Here is a 17919-nt window from a genome sequence, read left to right on the forward strand (position 1 = left end):
TTAGAGCTACATGCAGATAACATTTTCTCTCCCACGCACCAGCTCAAGCAACTGATAAAACAATACTGTTATCTGAGGAACATCTACTTTTTTGAAACTGTTCAGTGTATTTTTTTTTGGGGGGGGGTGGTCTTGTAGACAGACATGGAAATATTACAGCCTTCCCTACCCAAGCCTGCATTAATGGATCTGTGCAGAACCGACCCTACAATCATCTCCATTGTTTCATCTATGCAAGAATATTGCACCTTATTAGATGAAGACCTTGAGGGGTCATGATAACTTATGCATAATTAAATGTAATCTTATCCTTAGCAGAGATGTCATGTTAAAAGGCAAACTGTGTTAAATATGTCAGCTGTGCACAGCTCGCCTGGTTTGTGATCAGTTTCCATAAAATGCAAAACGCATCTTGATTGTTTAATGGGCTGCTTTGTGGAAGTCCAAGGGCAGATTCCAACATAATGCAGTTTTTCAGTATAAGCCATTGTACAGTTGCCAGGGCCTCAGATAGTCCTGAAATAAACCATTGTGTACTTGGTGAAACGTTTTTGTTGTTTTTGTTGTTCTGTGCTTTTGGGATTCTTCCAGAAACAGGAGCTTTTCCCAACGTTGCCTCTGGAGACCCTGACTGTGGGAGCTATGTGCCTACCTTCACCATCATAGCTTGGTTGCTGTTCAGTTTTGCTGACCAGTTTTTAGCTGTTACTCAAACACACACACACACAAAGATGGTTTCTCCAAGTATGGATTGATTTCTGAGAGACAATCAGAGTAAGAATGCATAATACAAACTCCTCCTTCATCAGCTGCAAGAAGTTTCTGATAGTGTTTGGTCATCTGCTGTGATGTGCTGATGAAGAAATGTAGAGGTTCATCTCTTATCCTTAAAGCAGTGCCTTGTGTGGGGACATCCAAGCCAGGGTTGCTTCCCTCAGATTCTTTTATGTATTGCCGCAGTCCTGAGATTTCTTTACAGAACTGAGAGGGTATTACGAAACTAGAAGAAGAAGGTTGGTTTTTATATGCTGACTTTCTCTACCACTTAAGGGAGGCTCAAACCAGCTTACAATCACCTTCCCTTCCCCTCTTCACAACAGAAACCCTGTGAGGTAGTGACTTGCCCAAGGTCACCCAGCTGGCTTTGTGTGTAGGAGTGGGGAAACAAATCCACTTCACCAGATTAGCCTCCGCAGCTCATGTGAAGGAGTGGGGAATCAAACCCAGTTCTCCAGATCAGAGTCCACCGCTCCAAACCACTGCTCTTAACCACTACACCACTCTGGCTGTCTGCTGATATATAAAACTGATTTGGACAGAGTACAGTTGCACAGACGGGGTCTGTGAGAGTTTTCAATTGCTTGTGGCTCAGCACTGGACATTTGTTCACTTTCGGGGGCTGGACGCTGATATTTCTGGCTGTCATAGCACAACATGCGTTGTGTGACCTGTTTGTCAAGGTCAGTTGCTTGGATGTTAGTTGAGAGGGAAGGGGAGATTTCTCTAAAGGGTCTGAGATCTTTTCAGATGTTTTGCCCATCCCTACCACCTCTGCCTTAACACAAACGAGATATTATTTTATTTTTATTAATTAGGAGCAGTCCTTGGGCGCTTGCGCCTTGTTTATGCTTCCTGCCTTTATAAAATAATGTCCAAACTGGGTATACTGCAATTATTTGAACGCACACGCTCTTTTCGCCTGGGTATCTAACCTCAGCAAAGGTAATCACCTTGCTTGAAAGACAGCTGTTTTCTTTGAGGAATTCCTAAATAGGCTGGCCAAGGCAATGTATACCTCCAACTCGAAAGCCCACCATGGCGCCCAATATGGTATATTAACAGACAGCACTGAAGCCTTGGCTAGTGTGGCAGTGTACTTTGTTGTACGTAGGTATTTGATCCACTTCCCATCGCCTGAAATAGCCACTATTCCTTTAGGAAATCTTAAGAGGTGAATTGTGTGCTTAGCAACCTGCCCTATTTTAGGAATAAGGTATCCCTACTCTAGGGCATGTTCTTGTGTGTGAACAGTAAAGAGTTCCATTCTTTAGATACAGAGATATATTTCCTAAAGGGAGAAAAGGAGGACAATGTGGCTATGTACGGATATGTAGGCAGGGTTCTGGATTCAGCAATAGTTGTGTTGGTCTTGTCTGTGAGTAAAGTTGATCCTCTGTTGGGAAGTGCAGACTCCTTTGTGTGATGGAGAAGGCATGGGGGTTCAGGAGCGAGGTCAGTTGCCTCAATTTAGTAAAATCTGTTCCTCAAGGTCAATTGCTTGGATATTAGTTTTGCATTTGATTCCTCCCAGCTATGTTGGCTGTTGTTGTTTTCCTTCCCCTGCCTCTTAATAAGTTTTATGGCCTGACCATGAAGCATGGTTTTTCTCAAAGTAAGCCCTGCTTGGTGTGCTCAGGATTAACCAGAATACTGTAATGTGTTCCATAGCCATGGAAATGGCTGTTGAGGTAAGAAGAAGAAGAAGAGTTGGTTTTTATACGCTGACTTGCTCTACCATTTAGGGAAGACTCAAACCGGCTTACAATCCCCGTCCCCTCCCCACAACAGATACCCTGTGAGGTAGGTGGGGCTGAGAGAGTTCAGAGCGAACTGTGACTAATCCAAGGTCACCCCGCTGGCTTGATGTGTAGGAGTGGGGAAACCAACCCAGTTCACCAGATTAGCGTCCCCCACTCATGTGGAGGAGTGGGGAATCAAACCCGGTTCTCCAGGGTCCACCACTCCAAACCACCTCTCTTAACCACTACTCTTAACCCTTACAGCATTGATCATGGGTCTTGTCTGTTTCTCAGGCTTATGAAAAGCGCTTCCCAACTTGCCCGGAGATCCCGGTTTTCCTGGGCAGTGAGATCCTCCGTGAATCCAAGAGCGAGGATGGAGCTATTCATATCACTGAACGAAGCTGTAAATTAAATGTGGACGCACCTCGATTGCTGAAGAAGGTGAGGCCCAAGATTCTTCATGAGTATGTACTCATGAGCGCAAAAGGAAGCTGAATTGGGCGCTCCCGTGTCTCTTGACATCCCATTCTTATTGTTCTTTTTCAGATTGCTGGAGTAGAGTATGTGTTTTTTATACAGAAAAACACCGTGAACTGGAAGGAGAGAACTCTTCTCATTGAAGCCCAGAATGAGACCTTTGCCAACCGTGTTGTGGTCCTAGAGATATGCAACTACTCAGTAAGGATTCAGTCTATCAGATTTCCCTGTTCCTGTTCAAAGTGCAGGGGAAGGACTATTACATCTTGGAATCTCTTCTATGCATGTGTGCTGTCAAGTCACAGCTGACTTGTGGCTTTTTAAGGCAAGAAACAGTTGGGGTTGGTTTGGCATTGCCTGCCTCTGAGTGGGCTGAGAGAGTTCTGAGAGAACTGTGACTGGCCCAAGGTCACCCAGCAGGCTTCACGTGGAGGAGTGGGAAATCGAACCAAGTTCTCCAGATTAGAGTCTGCCGCTCTTAAACACTACCCCAAGTTGGCTCGCAGAGTCTCTTCTAGTGGCCTTTTTCTTACCACTGATATATTTGTTTTCTGATTGATATGGTAGACTAGAGATGAAAGTTTTTGTATGTACCTGTATGTGCCGTATGATTTCATTGGTGGGGGCTTCATTTGCTGTATCTGCAGCAATACGTAGCCAGGAATGTAACATATTCTAACGTGATCGTTTCAGGTGGGTAGCATGTTGGTCTGCCATAGAACTAGATTCGAGTCCAGTATCACCTTAGATACCAACAAGATTTTCGGGGTGTAAGCTTTCGAGAATCAAAGCTCCCTTCGTCAGATGTAAGTAGGAATGGAGATCCCTGAGCTACATAAAGGGATATAGGGGCTCAGGGAGCTCCACTCCTGCTTGTATCTGACGAAGGGAGCTTTGACTTTCAAAAAGCTGATATTCTAACAAGGGTCCTCATCTGCGATGTACACCTGTCCTTGCTTCAGGAGAGGTTTATCACTTTGGCTTGCTTGTGATATTAAAGATTGCTTGGTTCCATCTCTGGAGGCAACTAAATACCCTTTTGTGTTGGGTAAACAAAAGCCCGGATTGTGTTACTTACCTGCTTTGTTGGCGTCCACTCAACAGCTTCTTGAAAGCCGAGAAGCTCGGAAACAGCTACTGCTTTTGGTGGCGGTACAGACCTGAAACTTGTAGGACTTCCCGATTCCAGAGTGTTCCTAGAGCCATAGACCAGGGGCTTAAAATATAGTTGTGCCTCTCTTTGCCTGTTATTTTGTCTGTGGCTCGGGCTGACTGGAGGTGGAACTAGACCCGAAGGCAGAAGTCACTGCTGGGTCACTGCTGAACCGTTGTGAAGTTGGCTGGGCAGTTTCAAGGTGGGGGGGCTGCATCTTTACCTTCTGGCTTCCTCTCCTCAGCCCTTCTCTTTGGGATGTTTTTTCTTCCTTCTAGTTGAGTTGATTCCCTATCTTAAAACAGCAAAAGGGTTTGGTGCCCCCCCTCCCTCTACTGCCCCGTTTGAAATGGTGCTGTCTCCCCACTTTTTCAAACTGTTCAGGGTGAGCTGTATTTGAAATCATGAGCCCCCCACTGTTGCATCTTGGCCTGCCTGGGAGCATATTTCCCAGGCAGCCCAGCCGTGGTTCATTGCTTCTTGTTTTTTGGTATGTTCTGGTAAAAATGTCAGCTCGTTCAGTCCCAAGAGAAGGTCGTTTCATGGAATGGCTCATGTTCCAGTTACTATGTCAACTGATAGGAGAGAAGAAGAGGGAAGATTTTTTTCAGTTAACTTGGCTCCCTTTTTTCCTCATCTTGTTCTTTTGATATGCATAATCTTCTGCCTGTTCTTATTTGTATCGATGGATGGCTAGATTGTCTAGCAACCCTCTACCCTACCCCTTCATGCATAAGGGAATGTTTATGGGAACGCTGAGGAAAAGATGTCCACAAAACCCAATTTGAAAAGGTCCAGGGGGTTTCTAAGTACACTGATACAAATAAAGACCTCTGAGATTTCCCCCCCCCCTTGATTAAACTGATACCCCCTCTCTTCCTGTTTGCCACCCTCCCAAGAAGGCCAAATATTTTTTTTCTGGGCTTACATGTGAAGATACTCTCGAGGACTTGGCTTCCTAGCTGCTTCTAGCATGACCAACCTTTTTTGCAGTCTGCCGAGTCCACTTCTAACTGTGCCCTGTCTCTGTCCGAGGTTAGGTTCACCCTGAGAATGAAGACTGGACATGCTTTGAGCAGTCTGCCTCTCTTGACATCAAATCATTCTTTGGCTTTGAGAACACAGTAGAGAAGATCGCCATGAAGCAATATACGGCTAACATAAAGCGGGTGAGAAACTCTTGTCCCTACCTTTGTGGGATTGCAATACTTTTAGAACTAGGAATACAAAATTAAATGACAATTTGAACAAGGGAAACTGCCTAGGCCGGCACAGTGCGAGCAATGCAGAAATGTGGGGCCCCAGGCAATGCAATACCCTCTCTCCACATAAAGGTGCCCTTCTGGTCCATTCTATCCCACTGCAGTTCCAATGCCATTACAAGAATGCCCCCCTGGACATTTCTGTTTTGCACATTTCGTGGAACGACAGCAACCAGGGAACCTTCCTGACCTCCTCAGGTGGGCTGTTTAATCTGCAGAAATGGGTGGGGCTGAGAATGGGGTTTTTAAAACATGAATTCATACAGTGAGGGAAAAAAGTATTTGATCCCCTGCTGAATTTGCCCGTTTGCCCTCTGACGAAGAAATGACCAGTCCATAATTTTAATGGTAGGTCTATTGTAGCTGTGACAGACAGAATAACAACAGGAAAAACCCCAGAAACCCAGAAGACAAAAGTCAGAGATTGATGTGCATTATAATGAGTGACATAAGTATTTGATCCCTTTGCAAAAGATCTTAGTACTTGGTAGCAAAACCCTTGTTGGCAGTTACAGAGGTCAGATGTTTCTTATAGGTGGCCACCAGGTTTGCACACATCTCAGGAGTTATTTTGTCCCACTCCTCTTTGCAGATCCTCTCCAAGTCAGTAAGATTTTGAGGCTGTTGTGTAGCTACTCGAACCTTCAGCTCCCTCCACAGATTTTCGATGGGATTAAGGTCTGGAGACTGGCTAGGCCACTCCAGGACCTTAACGTGCTTCTTCTTGAGCCACTCCTTTGTTGCCTTGGCCGTGTGTTTTGGGTCATTGTCATGCTGGAATACCCATCCTCGACCCATTTTCAATGCCCTGGCTGAGGGAAGGAGGTGCTCACCCAAGATTTAACAATACATGGTCCCGTCCATCGTCCCTTCGATGCGGTGAAGGTGTCCTGTCCCCTTAGCAGAAAAACACCCCCAAAGCATAATATGTCCCCCTCCATGTTTGACGGTGGGGATGGTGTTCTTGGGGTCGTAGGCAGCATTCCTCCTCCTCCAAACACGGCGAGTTGAGTTGATACCAAAGAGCTCGATTTTGGTGTCATCTGACCACAACACTTTCACCCAGTTCTCTGGGTCATTCAGATGTGCATTGGCAAACTGCAGACGGGCCTGTACATATGCTGTCTTGAGCAAGGGGACCTTGCGGGCTCTGCAAGATCTCAGTCCTTCACGGTGTAGTGTGTTACCAACTGTTTTCATGGTGACTATGGTCCCAGCTGCCCTGAGATCATTGACAGGTTCCCCCCGTGTAGTTCTGGGCCACTTCATCACGATCATTCTCATGATCATTGCAACTCCGCAAGATGAGCGTGGCGCCCCAGACCGAGGGAGGTTGACAATTAGGGTTAGGGTTAGGGTTGTCACCTTCTCACCAAGCTGCTTGGCAATAGTCTTGTAGCCCAGTCCAGCCTTGTGCAGGTCTACAATCTTGTCCCTGACATCCTTGGACAGCTCTTTGGTCTTGGTCATGGTGGCTAGTTTGGAATCTGATGGATTGATTGCTTCTGTCGACAGCAGAACCCTAACCCTAATCTGGCTGGTTGATAGGGGATCAAATACTTATTTCACTCATTATAATGCACATCAATCTCTGACTTTTGTCTTCTGGGTTTCTGGGGTTTTTCCTGTTGTTATTCTGTCTCACAGCTACAATAAACCTACCATTAAAATTATGGACTGGTCATTTCTTCGTCAGAGGGCAAACGGGCAAGGGATCAAATACTTTTTTCCCTCACTGTAGCTCAGACGGGATTTGAACCTAGCTTCACACATAAAACCTTTGTCCGCCGTACCACATCATAGCTCATTTTTTCTTTGCGAGCATAATATCTTCCCAGTATGATGTGCGTAGGCTGAGAATGCAGGTTTATACATTTGTCAAATACTCCAATTCCAGGGTAAAGAAGTGATCGAGCATTATCTGAAAGAGCTGATTGCCCAGGGCATCACTTTCATCCCCCGGTGGACTCCTCCAGTAGTCTGTAAGAAGGTGGCCAGCGAGGCTCCGTCACAGCACGAAAGCAGCAAAGTGCCGGCTGAATCTCATGCCCACGGAAGCGACAAAGAGAGTGGCAGCACCGGCCCTTCCGTCGAGGCATCAACCCCTGATGGTATGCAGCCGGCAGATCGTTGGTGCCTTGCTGGGACGCGTTCAGTGGTCGTCCATTTGAACCTGGAACAGATGCCTCAGCTTATTAGCCTTCCTTCCTCCCTTTGCTTTCTTGATCTGTGGTTTGCAGATCATTTTGGGGGGGGAGCCTAATTTTATCTATGGTGCTCCTGCCATCTGGCAGCTGCGTGGGCCCTGAGGCCTTTCGTCCCTGTCCTAGCACACTGCAGAACTTGTGTTTGGGGACCCAGAATGTCTTATCGCTGCCTCATGCGCAGCCAGCCCTCTCCCTGGGTTCTCCCCTCCCTCTTGTTTGTTCTCCTCTTTGTTCCCCAGTGCCTCCGGCACAGCTGCGGTCCTGTGACCACGGCTCTCCTGGTACAGAGTTCCCTTTGCAAGTGAGCGGCTGGCTGCACTTGCCTGCAGGTGCCCATCTGCTTCTCTAGTGGCCCTGGGGAGAGCCCTTCCTGTCGGTCTATTTTAAGCATTTCCACCGCGCATCCCTCGACCAATAGGTTATCATAGAATCATAGAGCTGGGGTGGCTTACAAAAGTGAAAATAAAAAAACCCCCAAAAAAACCCCAGCATCCTTATGTTTTTGCGTTATTCCAGAGGGGGCAACAGCGGCACCACCGCATTTTAGAAGTGACCCTTGTAGCGAAAGGTTAATATCCAGCGTCTGCAGTGCTTGATGGAATGGTGGTTTTTGTTGTTGTAGAAAATTATGTACACGGTTGCTCCGTGATCCAAGTGGGTACTAACGGCCGATAGAGATACTTTCTGATAGAGGGATTGCTGATCCCGTTTCGACTTACGAAAACATTTTCCGTTGATTATCTGGGCTTGAATAAGTATGCTGTCTTGAGGGCTCGGCAGAGAACAGCAACTTAGTTGTGGGCATATTCCTCTCTTGAAGTCTCTCCCCCCCCCCCATACACATAAATGGATCCTGGAGGGGAGAGAGGGACAGGTAGGGGATGAGAAGAGAGAGAAACAGGATTTTAAAATACTGAATCCGATGAATTAACCATAAAAGGTCCCCTGTGCAAGCACCGGGTCATTTCTGACCCATGGGGTAACGTCACATCCCAACGTTTCCTAGGCAGACTTTACGGGGTGGTTTGTCATGGCCTCCCCAGTCGTCTACACTTTACCCCCAGCAAGCTGGGTACTCATTTTACCAACCTCGGAAAGATGGAAGGCTGAGTCAACCCTGAGCTGGCTACCTGAAACCAACTTCCGTCAGGATCGAACTCAGGTCGTGAGCAGAGCTTGGACTGCAGTACTGCATCTTACTACTCTGTGCCACGGGGCTCCTATTGTGCAAGCATGGGAGAGGGGAGTGGCAGAAGATGCAACTATCCACTGATGCGTTGTGTGGTGGGGGTGCCTTGGCCAGCATCCCTCTCTGGCTCTGCTATCTGGAGACATGACGACATCTATACTTGGAACTAATGAAGGAACTACTGGCCATTCTAGAAGGGAAAAAACCTACCAACACAGGTGTTTTTTTTAAAAACAAAATAAGTCTGCAACTATTTTGCAAAGTCACGATTGGACCCAATGATAAGTAACAGGAACGTTTTGACAATCTGGTTGACTTGCTTCCCTCTGGCGTTGTGTTCCCTCTCCTCCCTCCCAATCCCCCTTTAGCTGACAAACTGGACGCCGATTACATAGAAAGGTACCTGGGGCAGTTGACTCCCATGCAAGAAAGCTGCCTGATCCGACTCCGTCAGTGGCTGCAAGAAATGCACAAAGGCAAGGTGAGCAGCTGCGGGGAAACACCTGCGTTCGGAGCAGGGAAACGTTCAAGAGACTTCAACCATGCTGGGGCCTTAATTGCTTGGTTATGCAACTAACACCCCCCCCCCCATCAATTACTATGTCTTTGAGATAACTCAGCTCACCTTTCCTCTTTACCATGGGCATTTTAGGTTGCTGGTGGGTGCAGCAATTTTATTGTGCCTTTTGAGGCATTTTTCTAATGAGAAACCCTTAGCTGTATTCATGAGTTCATAGCTTGTTCATAGAAGTTTTGTTGCCTTTGCCTCTTCCCCCCTCTCAGATTCCCAAAGACGAACACATCCTCCGCTTTCTGAGGGCTCGCGACTTCAACATCGACAAGGCTCGAGAGATGCTCTGTCAGTCGCTGACCTGGCGCAAGCAATACCAGGTGGACTATATCTTGCAAACGTGGAGACCACCCTCTCTTCTGGAAGAGTACTACACTGGAGGCTGGCATTACCAGGACAGAGGTGGGGGGAGTTTGGTGTAGGGCTGCTGTTGGTACTTTGCTGTGTCGTCAGGGGCGTGCGGGTAAGCGGCTTAACCCGCCAGCCGTTTGTCACGCAATCGCCTATGTTTCAGGTTACCTCAGGGATCTGGTTCCGAAGTTACATTTCCCTTCTTGAATTCCACGAAGATACCTAGGCAAGCAGAAGTGTTACGAAGCGAGGGGTAGTCGGAGTCTCTTAAATCCTTGGGAGCTTTGCGATTGCCATAGCCAGACAGCTGAAGTCAATCTGACCCTGCTCTTTCTTGACACGTTCATTTCCCTAGATTACAGTCCTGTAGCACCACATGAAGCTGCCTTCTACTGAATCAGACCCTCGGTCCATCAAAGTCAGTATTGTCTACTCAGATCGGCTGTGGCTCTCCAGGGTCTCAGGCAGAGGTCTTTCACATCCCCTACTTGCCTAGTCCCTTTAACTGGAGATGCCGGGGATTGAACCTGGGACCGTGTGCATGTCAAGCAGAGGCTTTACCACTGAGCTACAACCTCTCCCCAACACATGAAGCTGCCTTATGCTGAATCAGACCCTCGGTCCATCAAAATCACTTTGTCCACTGAGACTGGCAGCGGCTCTCCAGGGTCTCAGGCAGAGGTCTTTCACATCACCTACCTACCTAGTTAACAGGAGATGCTGGGGATTGAACCTGGGACCTTCTGCACCGTAGAGACCAACAAAAAAATTTTTTTGGGGGGTATAAGCTTTCCAGAGTTGGAGCTCCCTTTGTCAGATACAAGTCGGACGAAGGGAGCTTTGATTCTCAAAAGCTTATACCCCAAAAACTCTTGTTGGTCTCTGAGGTGCTACTGGACTCTAATGTTGCTGTGCTGCAGACCAGCATGGCTACCCTCTGAAACTATATTAATTTCCCAGTTGGTGTGCTTGTTTTTGGTAGACTTCCTTTTGCTGGACAAAAAATAATATCTATATTACAGCTGCTTAGTTCGTTGTGTTTTTTTTTTAAAGATGGAAGGCCCCTTTACATACTTCGCCTTGGCCAGATGGACACGAAAGGCCTTGTCAAGGCCCTGGGAGAGGAGTCGCTCCTTCGTCATGTAAGAGATGACTTAAAAAAACAACAACACCCCTATATAATTTTGACAGCTTCAGTTTCTGTAGAACAGCTACAGAACGTGTCCCTCGGTCAGCACAGCGATGGCTAAGTGAGCAGGTCTCTGGGACATTGTTAGCGGCTTTCAGGGAGCTCTTGAACTGAAGGGATGCAGAGGTCAGGGCCAAATCTCACACTGTTTTTGGTGGCAGGTTTTGTTTCTGCTGCCTGCATGAACATGCTGGTTGCCTTGCCCGGAAGGGGGGGTGGGAATGGTTTCTGAAAAAGCCCCGGCATGAGGGGAGGGTCCGAAATCTGCCCTGGAGTCAGAGCCCACCTCATCACCGGAAGAGCAAAGGCAACAATTGGCAGGGTTTGCCCCGCAGCAGGAAAACCCGCACCAGTTCCTGGAGGGGATATGTCTGTCTTCCCCCTTAAATAAGGCGTTGTTCTTTGCGAGGCTCTGAGCTGCATGAGGATGCATGGCCGTGCCATAGTAACCGCTGCTTGTCCCCCATTTTCCTTTCAGGTGCTGTCCATTAACGAGGAGGGGCAAAAGAGGTGTGGGGAAAACACCAACCTTTTCGGCCGCCCCATCACGTGAGTACGCCAAGGCATAGCGAGACGCGGGAGGGTGGTCCCCCTTTTCCTTCCTGAGCGGGGTTTTACGGGTTCCCCACTCTTTCAGGGCCTGGACCTGCCTCGTCGACCTCGAAGGGCTCAACATGCGCCACCTCTGGCGGCCGGGAGTCAAAGCTCTCCTTCGGATTATCGAAGTGGTCGAAGACAACTACCCCGAGACTCTCGGGAGGCTCCTGATTGTGCGCGCGCCCAGAGTGTTCCCTGTTCTGTGGACCCTGGTGAGTGACATGGGAGTGGGGGCGCAGGATGTGACAACTAGTTTAGCATCTGAAGTGGACCGGGGTGGGAGTGGGGGTGCGGATCTCGCCTAACCCTTGCTATGAGGCAATGTTGGTTTGTTGATGGCCACCAGAAGTCAAAACTAGAAAGCTGGAGGGACATTTTGACAGAGAGGAACACACGGTTGCCCTGGTTGCTTTTCTCCCTCCAAGTCCCCATCCCGCTAGCAGCAGTTCAAGGTTCTTTCCTGCGGAATTGGTAGTTTTGATGCCAGTGATGCAGTACTAGTAGAGGATAGCTAAAACACCTGTACAGTGGGAATTGCTGTTCATAGAGGCAGGCTATTGTCTTGGTTGAGAGGGTCTTCTTGTTCAAAGCACAAGGGATGTGTCTGTGAAGGTTGAATGTTTTCATTTTTCTCACATTCACCTGTTACGTGGGTTTGCATGGTAGAATTCTAAGTACCGTAGGCCCAGCATACAGAGAGACGGCCTCCACTGCTGTGTCACATTAAGATTTCTCATATTAGCTCAAGACTGCTTTCTTAACAAGGATGCTTGTGTGTTGGGATCAGTCGTTGGGGCTGTGTTGTATTCCATTTATGTAGCACATTAGCCCAAGAGCCATCGCAGTAAATACAATAAAACAGTCAAATCGTCACAATACGTACAATCAACATGGCAAGCATAACATCTTAATGAAATCCGGTGCTTAAACAAACACATAACCCGAAAAGCATATCGTAATATCAACAATTAGAACCTCAGTAAAAATGTACATCCGGATTGTGCAGAGACCGGTGTCTGCTGCAGCTTTTCAGAATTTCCTTCCTCCTCGCCAAAGCCGGAAGCATCTTTTGCAGACACTGTGACCTGTGTAGGTTGGCTTTTGGGGACCAGGGTTCCAGCAGCAGTGGGCTGTGTTATCAAAATACGTTTCAGTCTCGCTGAGTTTGGTTCTGGTTGCAAAAGGATTTTGCGTGCCTCTCCTAAGAGTGGCTTTTGGTGTCAATTTCAGGTGAGCCCCTTCATCAACGAGAACACCAGGCAGAAATTCCTCATTTACAGTGGCAACAACTACCAAGGCCCGGGAGGGCTTGTGGACTATCTGGACAAAGATGTGATCCCAGACTTCCTTGGAGGGGAATGTGTGGTGAGTTTGGTTGGAAGTTGACAGCTTTAAGATGGAGGTTTCCTCTTTTTTTTAAATCTCCCCGGCGTCATTACATCCTTCTTTAAATGTCTAGTCATCTGTGCTTTGCAAATCATCCTATGACTTCTTGTCGGTGGTTGACCGTAGACACTTCTAGGTGCAAATTCTGCCTGTAGTTTTGGAAAGGAGACAAAGAAGCTTTAATTCTTTATGCACACATTGCACTTTCTTGCTGGAAGGCAGGCTCCGCCGGTGTCCTGGATGTAGTATCAGCCTGGAGAAGCTTTAACTTTTCACATACAAAAGGGGCTTGTGAACACACATGAAGCTGCCCTATACTGAACCAGACCACTGGTCCATCATGGTCAGTGCTGTCTACTGTGACTGGCAGTGGCTCTCCAGGGTCTCAGGCTGAGGTCTTTCGCATCACCTACCCGTCTGGTCCTTTTAACTGGAGGTGCCAGCGGTTGAACCTGGGTCCTCCTGCATGCCACGTTGATGCTCTACCACTGAGCTACAGCCTCTCCCCAGTGCCTCATTGGTTAAATGTAGTTATTTGTGACAATATCCCAACGTACCCAGTTTAGTACAGAATTAAAGATGTTTTGCTCCTTTTGCAAGGTGACAAGCACAAGGTGTTTCATAAAGGCTGGTCAGGATTTTTTTTAAAGTTTCCCTTTCAGACCGTTAACAAACCTTGAAAACAACTTGCTTTGCTTTTAGGGGGGAAGCATATGACTTCCTCAACACGACGCTTGCTTGGTGGCTGAAAGGCAGCCCAGCTCCTCCGACAACATGCAGGCCTTGCACATGAACATTTGCTTGCCTATGTGCTTGCAGTGCTCAAACTCCCTATGTCCCTGCTGGTTGGTTCTCACTCTCTTCACGCGCTCCTCCTGGCCTCTTTGTGCCCTTCTCGGGGCGGGGGGAGGGGGAGAAGGATAGTCTTTTCCTCACTTCCAACCTCATGTTGATGCAGCTCGTGCCCCCCTCACCAACCCGTGTCCCACCTCCTGCCCTTCCCCACCTTCGTCCTCTTTGCTTCCTGTGCTGCTAGGCCAATCCTCGCTTGCCCCATCGTGGCAAGCTGAGCAGCCCTGCCGTTTGACGCTGTTCAGAAGCGCCCCTCTGTGTTTGGCGCTGGACTCCCCATCTCAGTCTCTCCTCTCTCCCCGTAGTGTAACGTCCCCGAGGGCGGACTGGTTCCCAAATTGCTGTATCAGACAGACGAAGAGCCTGAAGCCTCCGACCACATCCGCCTCTGGACAGAAACCATCTATCACTCCGCAAGTATCTTCAAAGGAGCTCCCCACGAGGTAGGCAGGAGTGGGGTTTGGGGCTGCCGGTCTGTAGAAGGAGCGGCAGACTGATCTCGGGGTCTGAGGGCGTCCCTCTTTCAGGCCAGGCAAAAGTGGTTGACGGTGGAATTATGGATTTGCGCTGTAGGAAACAAGAGCTTCTTTTTGGGTCAGGAAGCGTTTCCTCAAACCCTGACGAAACGTCCCTTCGCATTCAGCAAACACCTAATCCCTGAAATGGAGAAGCGGAGATCTAGCTCCTCATTCCATTCCTTCCTGAGACTCTGCACATCATATTTATTAATCAGCGTCACCTATTTTGGTGTGGTCTGAGCTGGAGAAGGCCAGCTCTTCCAGTGTTCCCTGGTCTTTCCTTAAAGCCACCCAGTCTGCTATCAGCAGACGGGATGTGAGCTGATGCTGCCTCTCGAGCCTTGAAATAAGCTTCACCTCCCATTTAACGTGAGGCCCAGGGCACTCAGGCTGGAGCCTCTTAACAAAGGAGAAAGACTGCAGGGCAAGGAGCTGGCTTGAGAAACACGCGAGGAACTTTTGTGTGTGGGTCTGACACCTTGAGGAGGAACTGGGGATTGCTTGTGACTTAAAGGTAGCCAGAGGCTCTAGTGAATGCTTTCAAGCCAGCGTTGCCTTGACAGAGGTTGGCTTTTCTCTCTCCTCTGGCCCTAGATAGTCGTCGAGATCTTGGAAGGCGAATCAGTGGTCACGTGGGACTTCGACATTCTGAAGGGGGACGTGGCGTTCAGCCTCTTCCACTCCAAGCGAGCCCCCGAGACGAGCTGGAAGGAGGCCACGGTGCCCAGTGCCTTGACCGCTGGGGAGAACGTACAGCTGATTGGCAAGAGCTGGGCCCTGGGGGTGGACTACAGCCGTGTGGAGTCGCCGCTGGTTTGCCGGGAGGGCGAGAGCATCCAGGTCAGTTGCGCTTTTTCTCTCCCGCGAGACCTTTGTGGCTGAATCGTTGTGAAGCCCAGAGTTCCCTGGAGGGCACCTGGAAAGCCACTGACTGTCTTAGAGATTGGGATGGCCTGCAAAAGGTGGAATGTTTCCTAGGTAAGAAACAGGCCCCGTTAGCTGGGACGTGGAGCCTTTTGACACCATTAGGAATTTCCCTGGCCTCCTTTCTGACATGTGCATCAATTTCAGGTCCCTTTCGACTTTTAAAACATTCTTTTGGATTCCAAGTAATACAGATGGCTTTCGAAACAACACAGCCTCCTTTTATGCCCCCCCCCTCCGGACTCTCATTTCTCCCGCTCTTGTTGCTTCTCAGGGTTCCCACGTGACTCGCTGGCCTGGCTTTTATATCCTCCAGTGGAAAATGCACAGCCCCACGGCCTGTGCCGGGACCAGCCTTTCTCGGGTGGACGATGTCTTGGCCTCCCTCCAAGTCTCCAACCACAAGTGCAAGATCATGTATTACTACGAGGTGCTTGCCTCCAAGGAGTTCAGGTAGGAGTGGGGTGGGGGGGGCTCAGGTAGAAGCGGTTGTCTAGCAGGCTCTGCGTGGCCCCTTTCGAGCAGAACCCGGTGGTTCCGGCTGAAACCTCTCTGACCTAAATCCAGTGCGGCGCTGTGCCAATCGTGTGGACGTGCCTCAAAATTAACCCCGGGGCACAGGCGGTATTGTTTTCTTTCCCGCCGAGGAGCATTCGCCTTGTGAGCTTAGCCCTCCCAGCCGGTGGCACTCTGACATCTTGAGGCCTGAGCTGCCACTTGCAGTCTCTTTAATTCTGCCCCTGACATGTCTCGCCCGGGCCTCAGGGATCCGAGGTCTTGCCGGGCGAGACAGCGTTAGCCCCAAATCCCCTTAGAGGTAATCCTAGGAGCGTAGCTACAGAGAGGACCAAAGCAGTCGCTCAGTCTGATCCTCTAGCCAAGCATATCTGAGTACAGGTAAGCGTGGGGGAAAGGTGGTGTGACGCTCTGACTTCACAACCAGTTTCCCCTTTCCCCTGGATGTGTCAGAACAGACCCTTGGGGCATTGCCTTTAATGCTGACAATAAATACATCTGTGAGTGGCCAAGGGTGGTGGAGGGAAGATTTGCAAGGGACGGATGGGAGCAAAGGGAGCGCTTTCAGTCTTTCCCCCTTCTACCTTTTCTACTGCAGCCTTTCACCCTCGGCTGCTTAAAACATACTTTTAAAAATCCCACCCTTCCTGCAAGGGGTTCAGGGTGAAGCGTACGGTTCTCTCTGCCTCTGTTTTGCCCTCTCAGCAACCCTGTGAGGTAGGACAGGGCAAGAGAGTGACTGGCCCGAGGTCTCCCACTTAACTTAATGGCCAACTGGGGGCTGAACCAGGACCTTCTGGGTCCTGCTCTGATACCCTGACCACCGTGCTTGTGATTCCCCACCCCCCAACTTAACTCTGAGAAGATGTTTCTTCATCTAGGGATAATTGGCTGGGAGGAGGGATTGCAGAAGGGGAATCTGAATGGGGCGGAGGGTTACAGCCCTCTATCCAGCTTTCACTTCTTCCTTTCCAGATCAGCCCCCCCAACCCCCTGTCTTTGTGGAGGCAAATAGCTGGATGGGAAATCCCATGTTTCAAGGCAGCCATCTATTTCCAGCTTTGGGGTTCTGCCGCAAAAGACAGTCTTGCGGGGTTTTTTGTGTGTGTGTGTGATTAAAAAAGCTCCCTCCATTGGGACTTTCAGAAGCATTACGATTGCAAAGGTGGCTTCGTTAGTTTGTTACAGCAAAGCACACTTGAAAGACTCAGGGTAGAATTCACACCCGCCTCTGTCTCATCTTTGTCCCCCACTCGTTGTAATTCTCCCTTCACAATATCCCAATTTGCTTTCCTTCTAAATATCTGAAGAGGTGAAGGGTGAGTTATAAAAGCTCCTGTGGAACAGAGGTTAGTCTTTAAGGTGCCTTGGGACTTTTTTTGTTTTGTTTTATTTTAAAAGTCTTATGGCCGGCTTCTTGTGAGTCTTATTGGAGGGCTTGGAGGGCCATGCACGTGCAGCCCTCTGCAACTAGCTGTGTCTTCTGTGCAGCCCTTACTGAGACACTGACCGGGAGGTAGGAGGTTTCCCACATATCAGTTGAGTTCTCTTAGGATCCCTTAGATGCTGGACAAGTCCTGCAGCTGATGGGAACAAGCAGGTGACAACATTCACCCCAAAACAAGCAGATTGTGTCTTTTTATGCACTTGGGTATCGTAAAGGGTGCCATGTAACGAGTGGTTCCGCTTCCTTCCCTCCCTCCCAGGGGGTCAATGTCAAGCCTGGAATCGTGCAACAGCGGCTTTTCCCAGCTCAGCGGAGCCACGACCTCCTCCGACCAATCACAGAGCAGCTCGCTCATTTCCAGATAACATCATCCTGGCAAGCCTTGAGCGCTGAGCAGTCGACCGCTGGGCCCAGATGTCTTCCTCAGGTCTGCCCTGTGGACCGAACCAAAGAGCCGAGCGGCTGAATGGCAGTGCCTAGGGACAGCCTTTTGGGAGACGGCAAAGAACAGCCATTTGGACGTGGAGATGTTTTCTGGAGGAACCTGCTTGAAATCCTTATTTTCCAAGGAACGGACTTGCAGGCTTCTAAATAGCGAAGACTGGCGTTCCTGGACAGCTTGTGAACACGCCTGTGCATTAGAATGCATATCACCTTTTTTTTTTTTTGCATGAATTGTACATAATTCCTATGGTTAAAGGGCTCTTTCCAGTCAGCATAACTCTTTGTAACTGCAGGGCTATCTGATGTCGCCTTAC

General features: G+C 48.9%; 1 protein-coding gene across 1 annotated transcript in view; it reads left to right on the plus strand.

The window, feature by feature from the left end:
* Window positions 1–17612, plus strand: part of SEC14L5 (SEC14 like lipid binding 5) — a 33079-nt gene extending 15467 nt beyond the window's left edge. The window contains exons 3-16 of the mRNA XM_056866487.1: window positions 2814–2963; window positions 3069–3200; window positions 5193–5321; window positions 7312–7525; window positions 9179–9291; window positions 9594–9783; window positions 10786–10874; window positions 11400–11470; window positions 11559–11730; window positions 12749–12883; window positions 14062–14199; window positions 14869–15114; window positions 15473–15651; window positions 17421–17612. Of these exons, the coding sequence (XP_056722465.1) occupies window positions 2814–2963; window positions 3069–3200; window positions 5193–5321; window positions 7312–7525; window positions 9179–9291; window positions 9594–9783; window positions 10786–10874; window positions 11400–11470; window positions 11559–11730; window positions 12749–12883; window positions 14062–14199; window positions 14869–15114; window positions 15473–15651; window positions 17421–17526 (2064 nt within the window). The 3' untranslated portion in view covers window positions 17527–17612. The remainder of the gene's footprint in view (window positions 1–2813; window positions 2964–3068; window positions 3201–5192; window positions 5322–7311; window positions 7526–9178; window positions 9292–9593; window positions 9784–10785; window positions 10875–11399; window positions 11471–11558; window positions 11731–12748; window positions 12884–14061; window positions 14200–14868; window positions 15115–15472; window positions 15652–17420) is intronic.
* The last annotated feature ends 307 nt before the right edge of the window (window positions 17613–17919 follow it).

The sequence above is a fragment of the Euleptes europaea genome, chromosome 21, assembly GCF_029931775.1.
Source record: "Euleptes europaea isolate rEulEur1 chromosome 21, rEulEur1.hap1, whole genome shotgun sequence".
Classification (NCBI taxonomy): Eukaryota; Metazoa; Chordata; class Lepidosauria; order Squamata; family Sphaerodactylidae; genus Euleptes; species Euleptes europaea.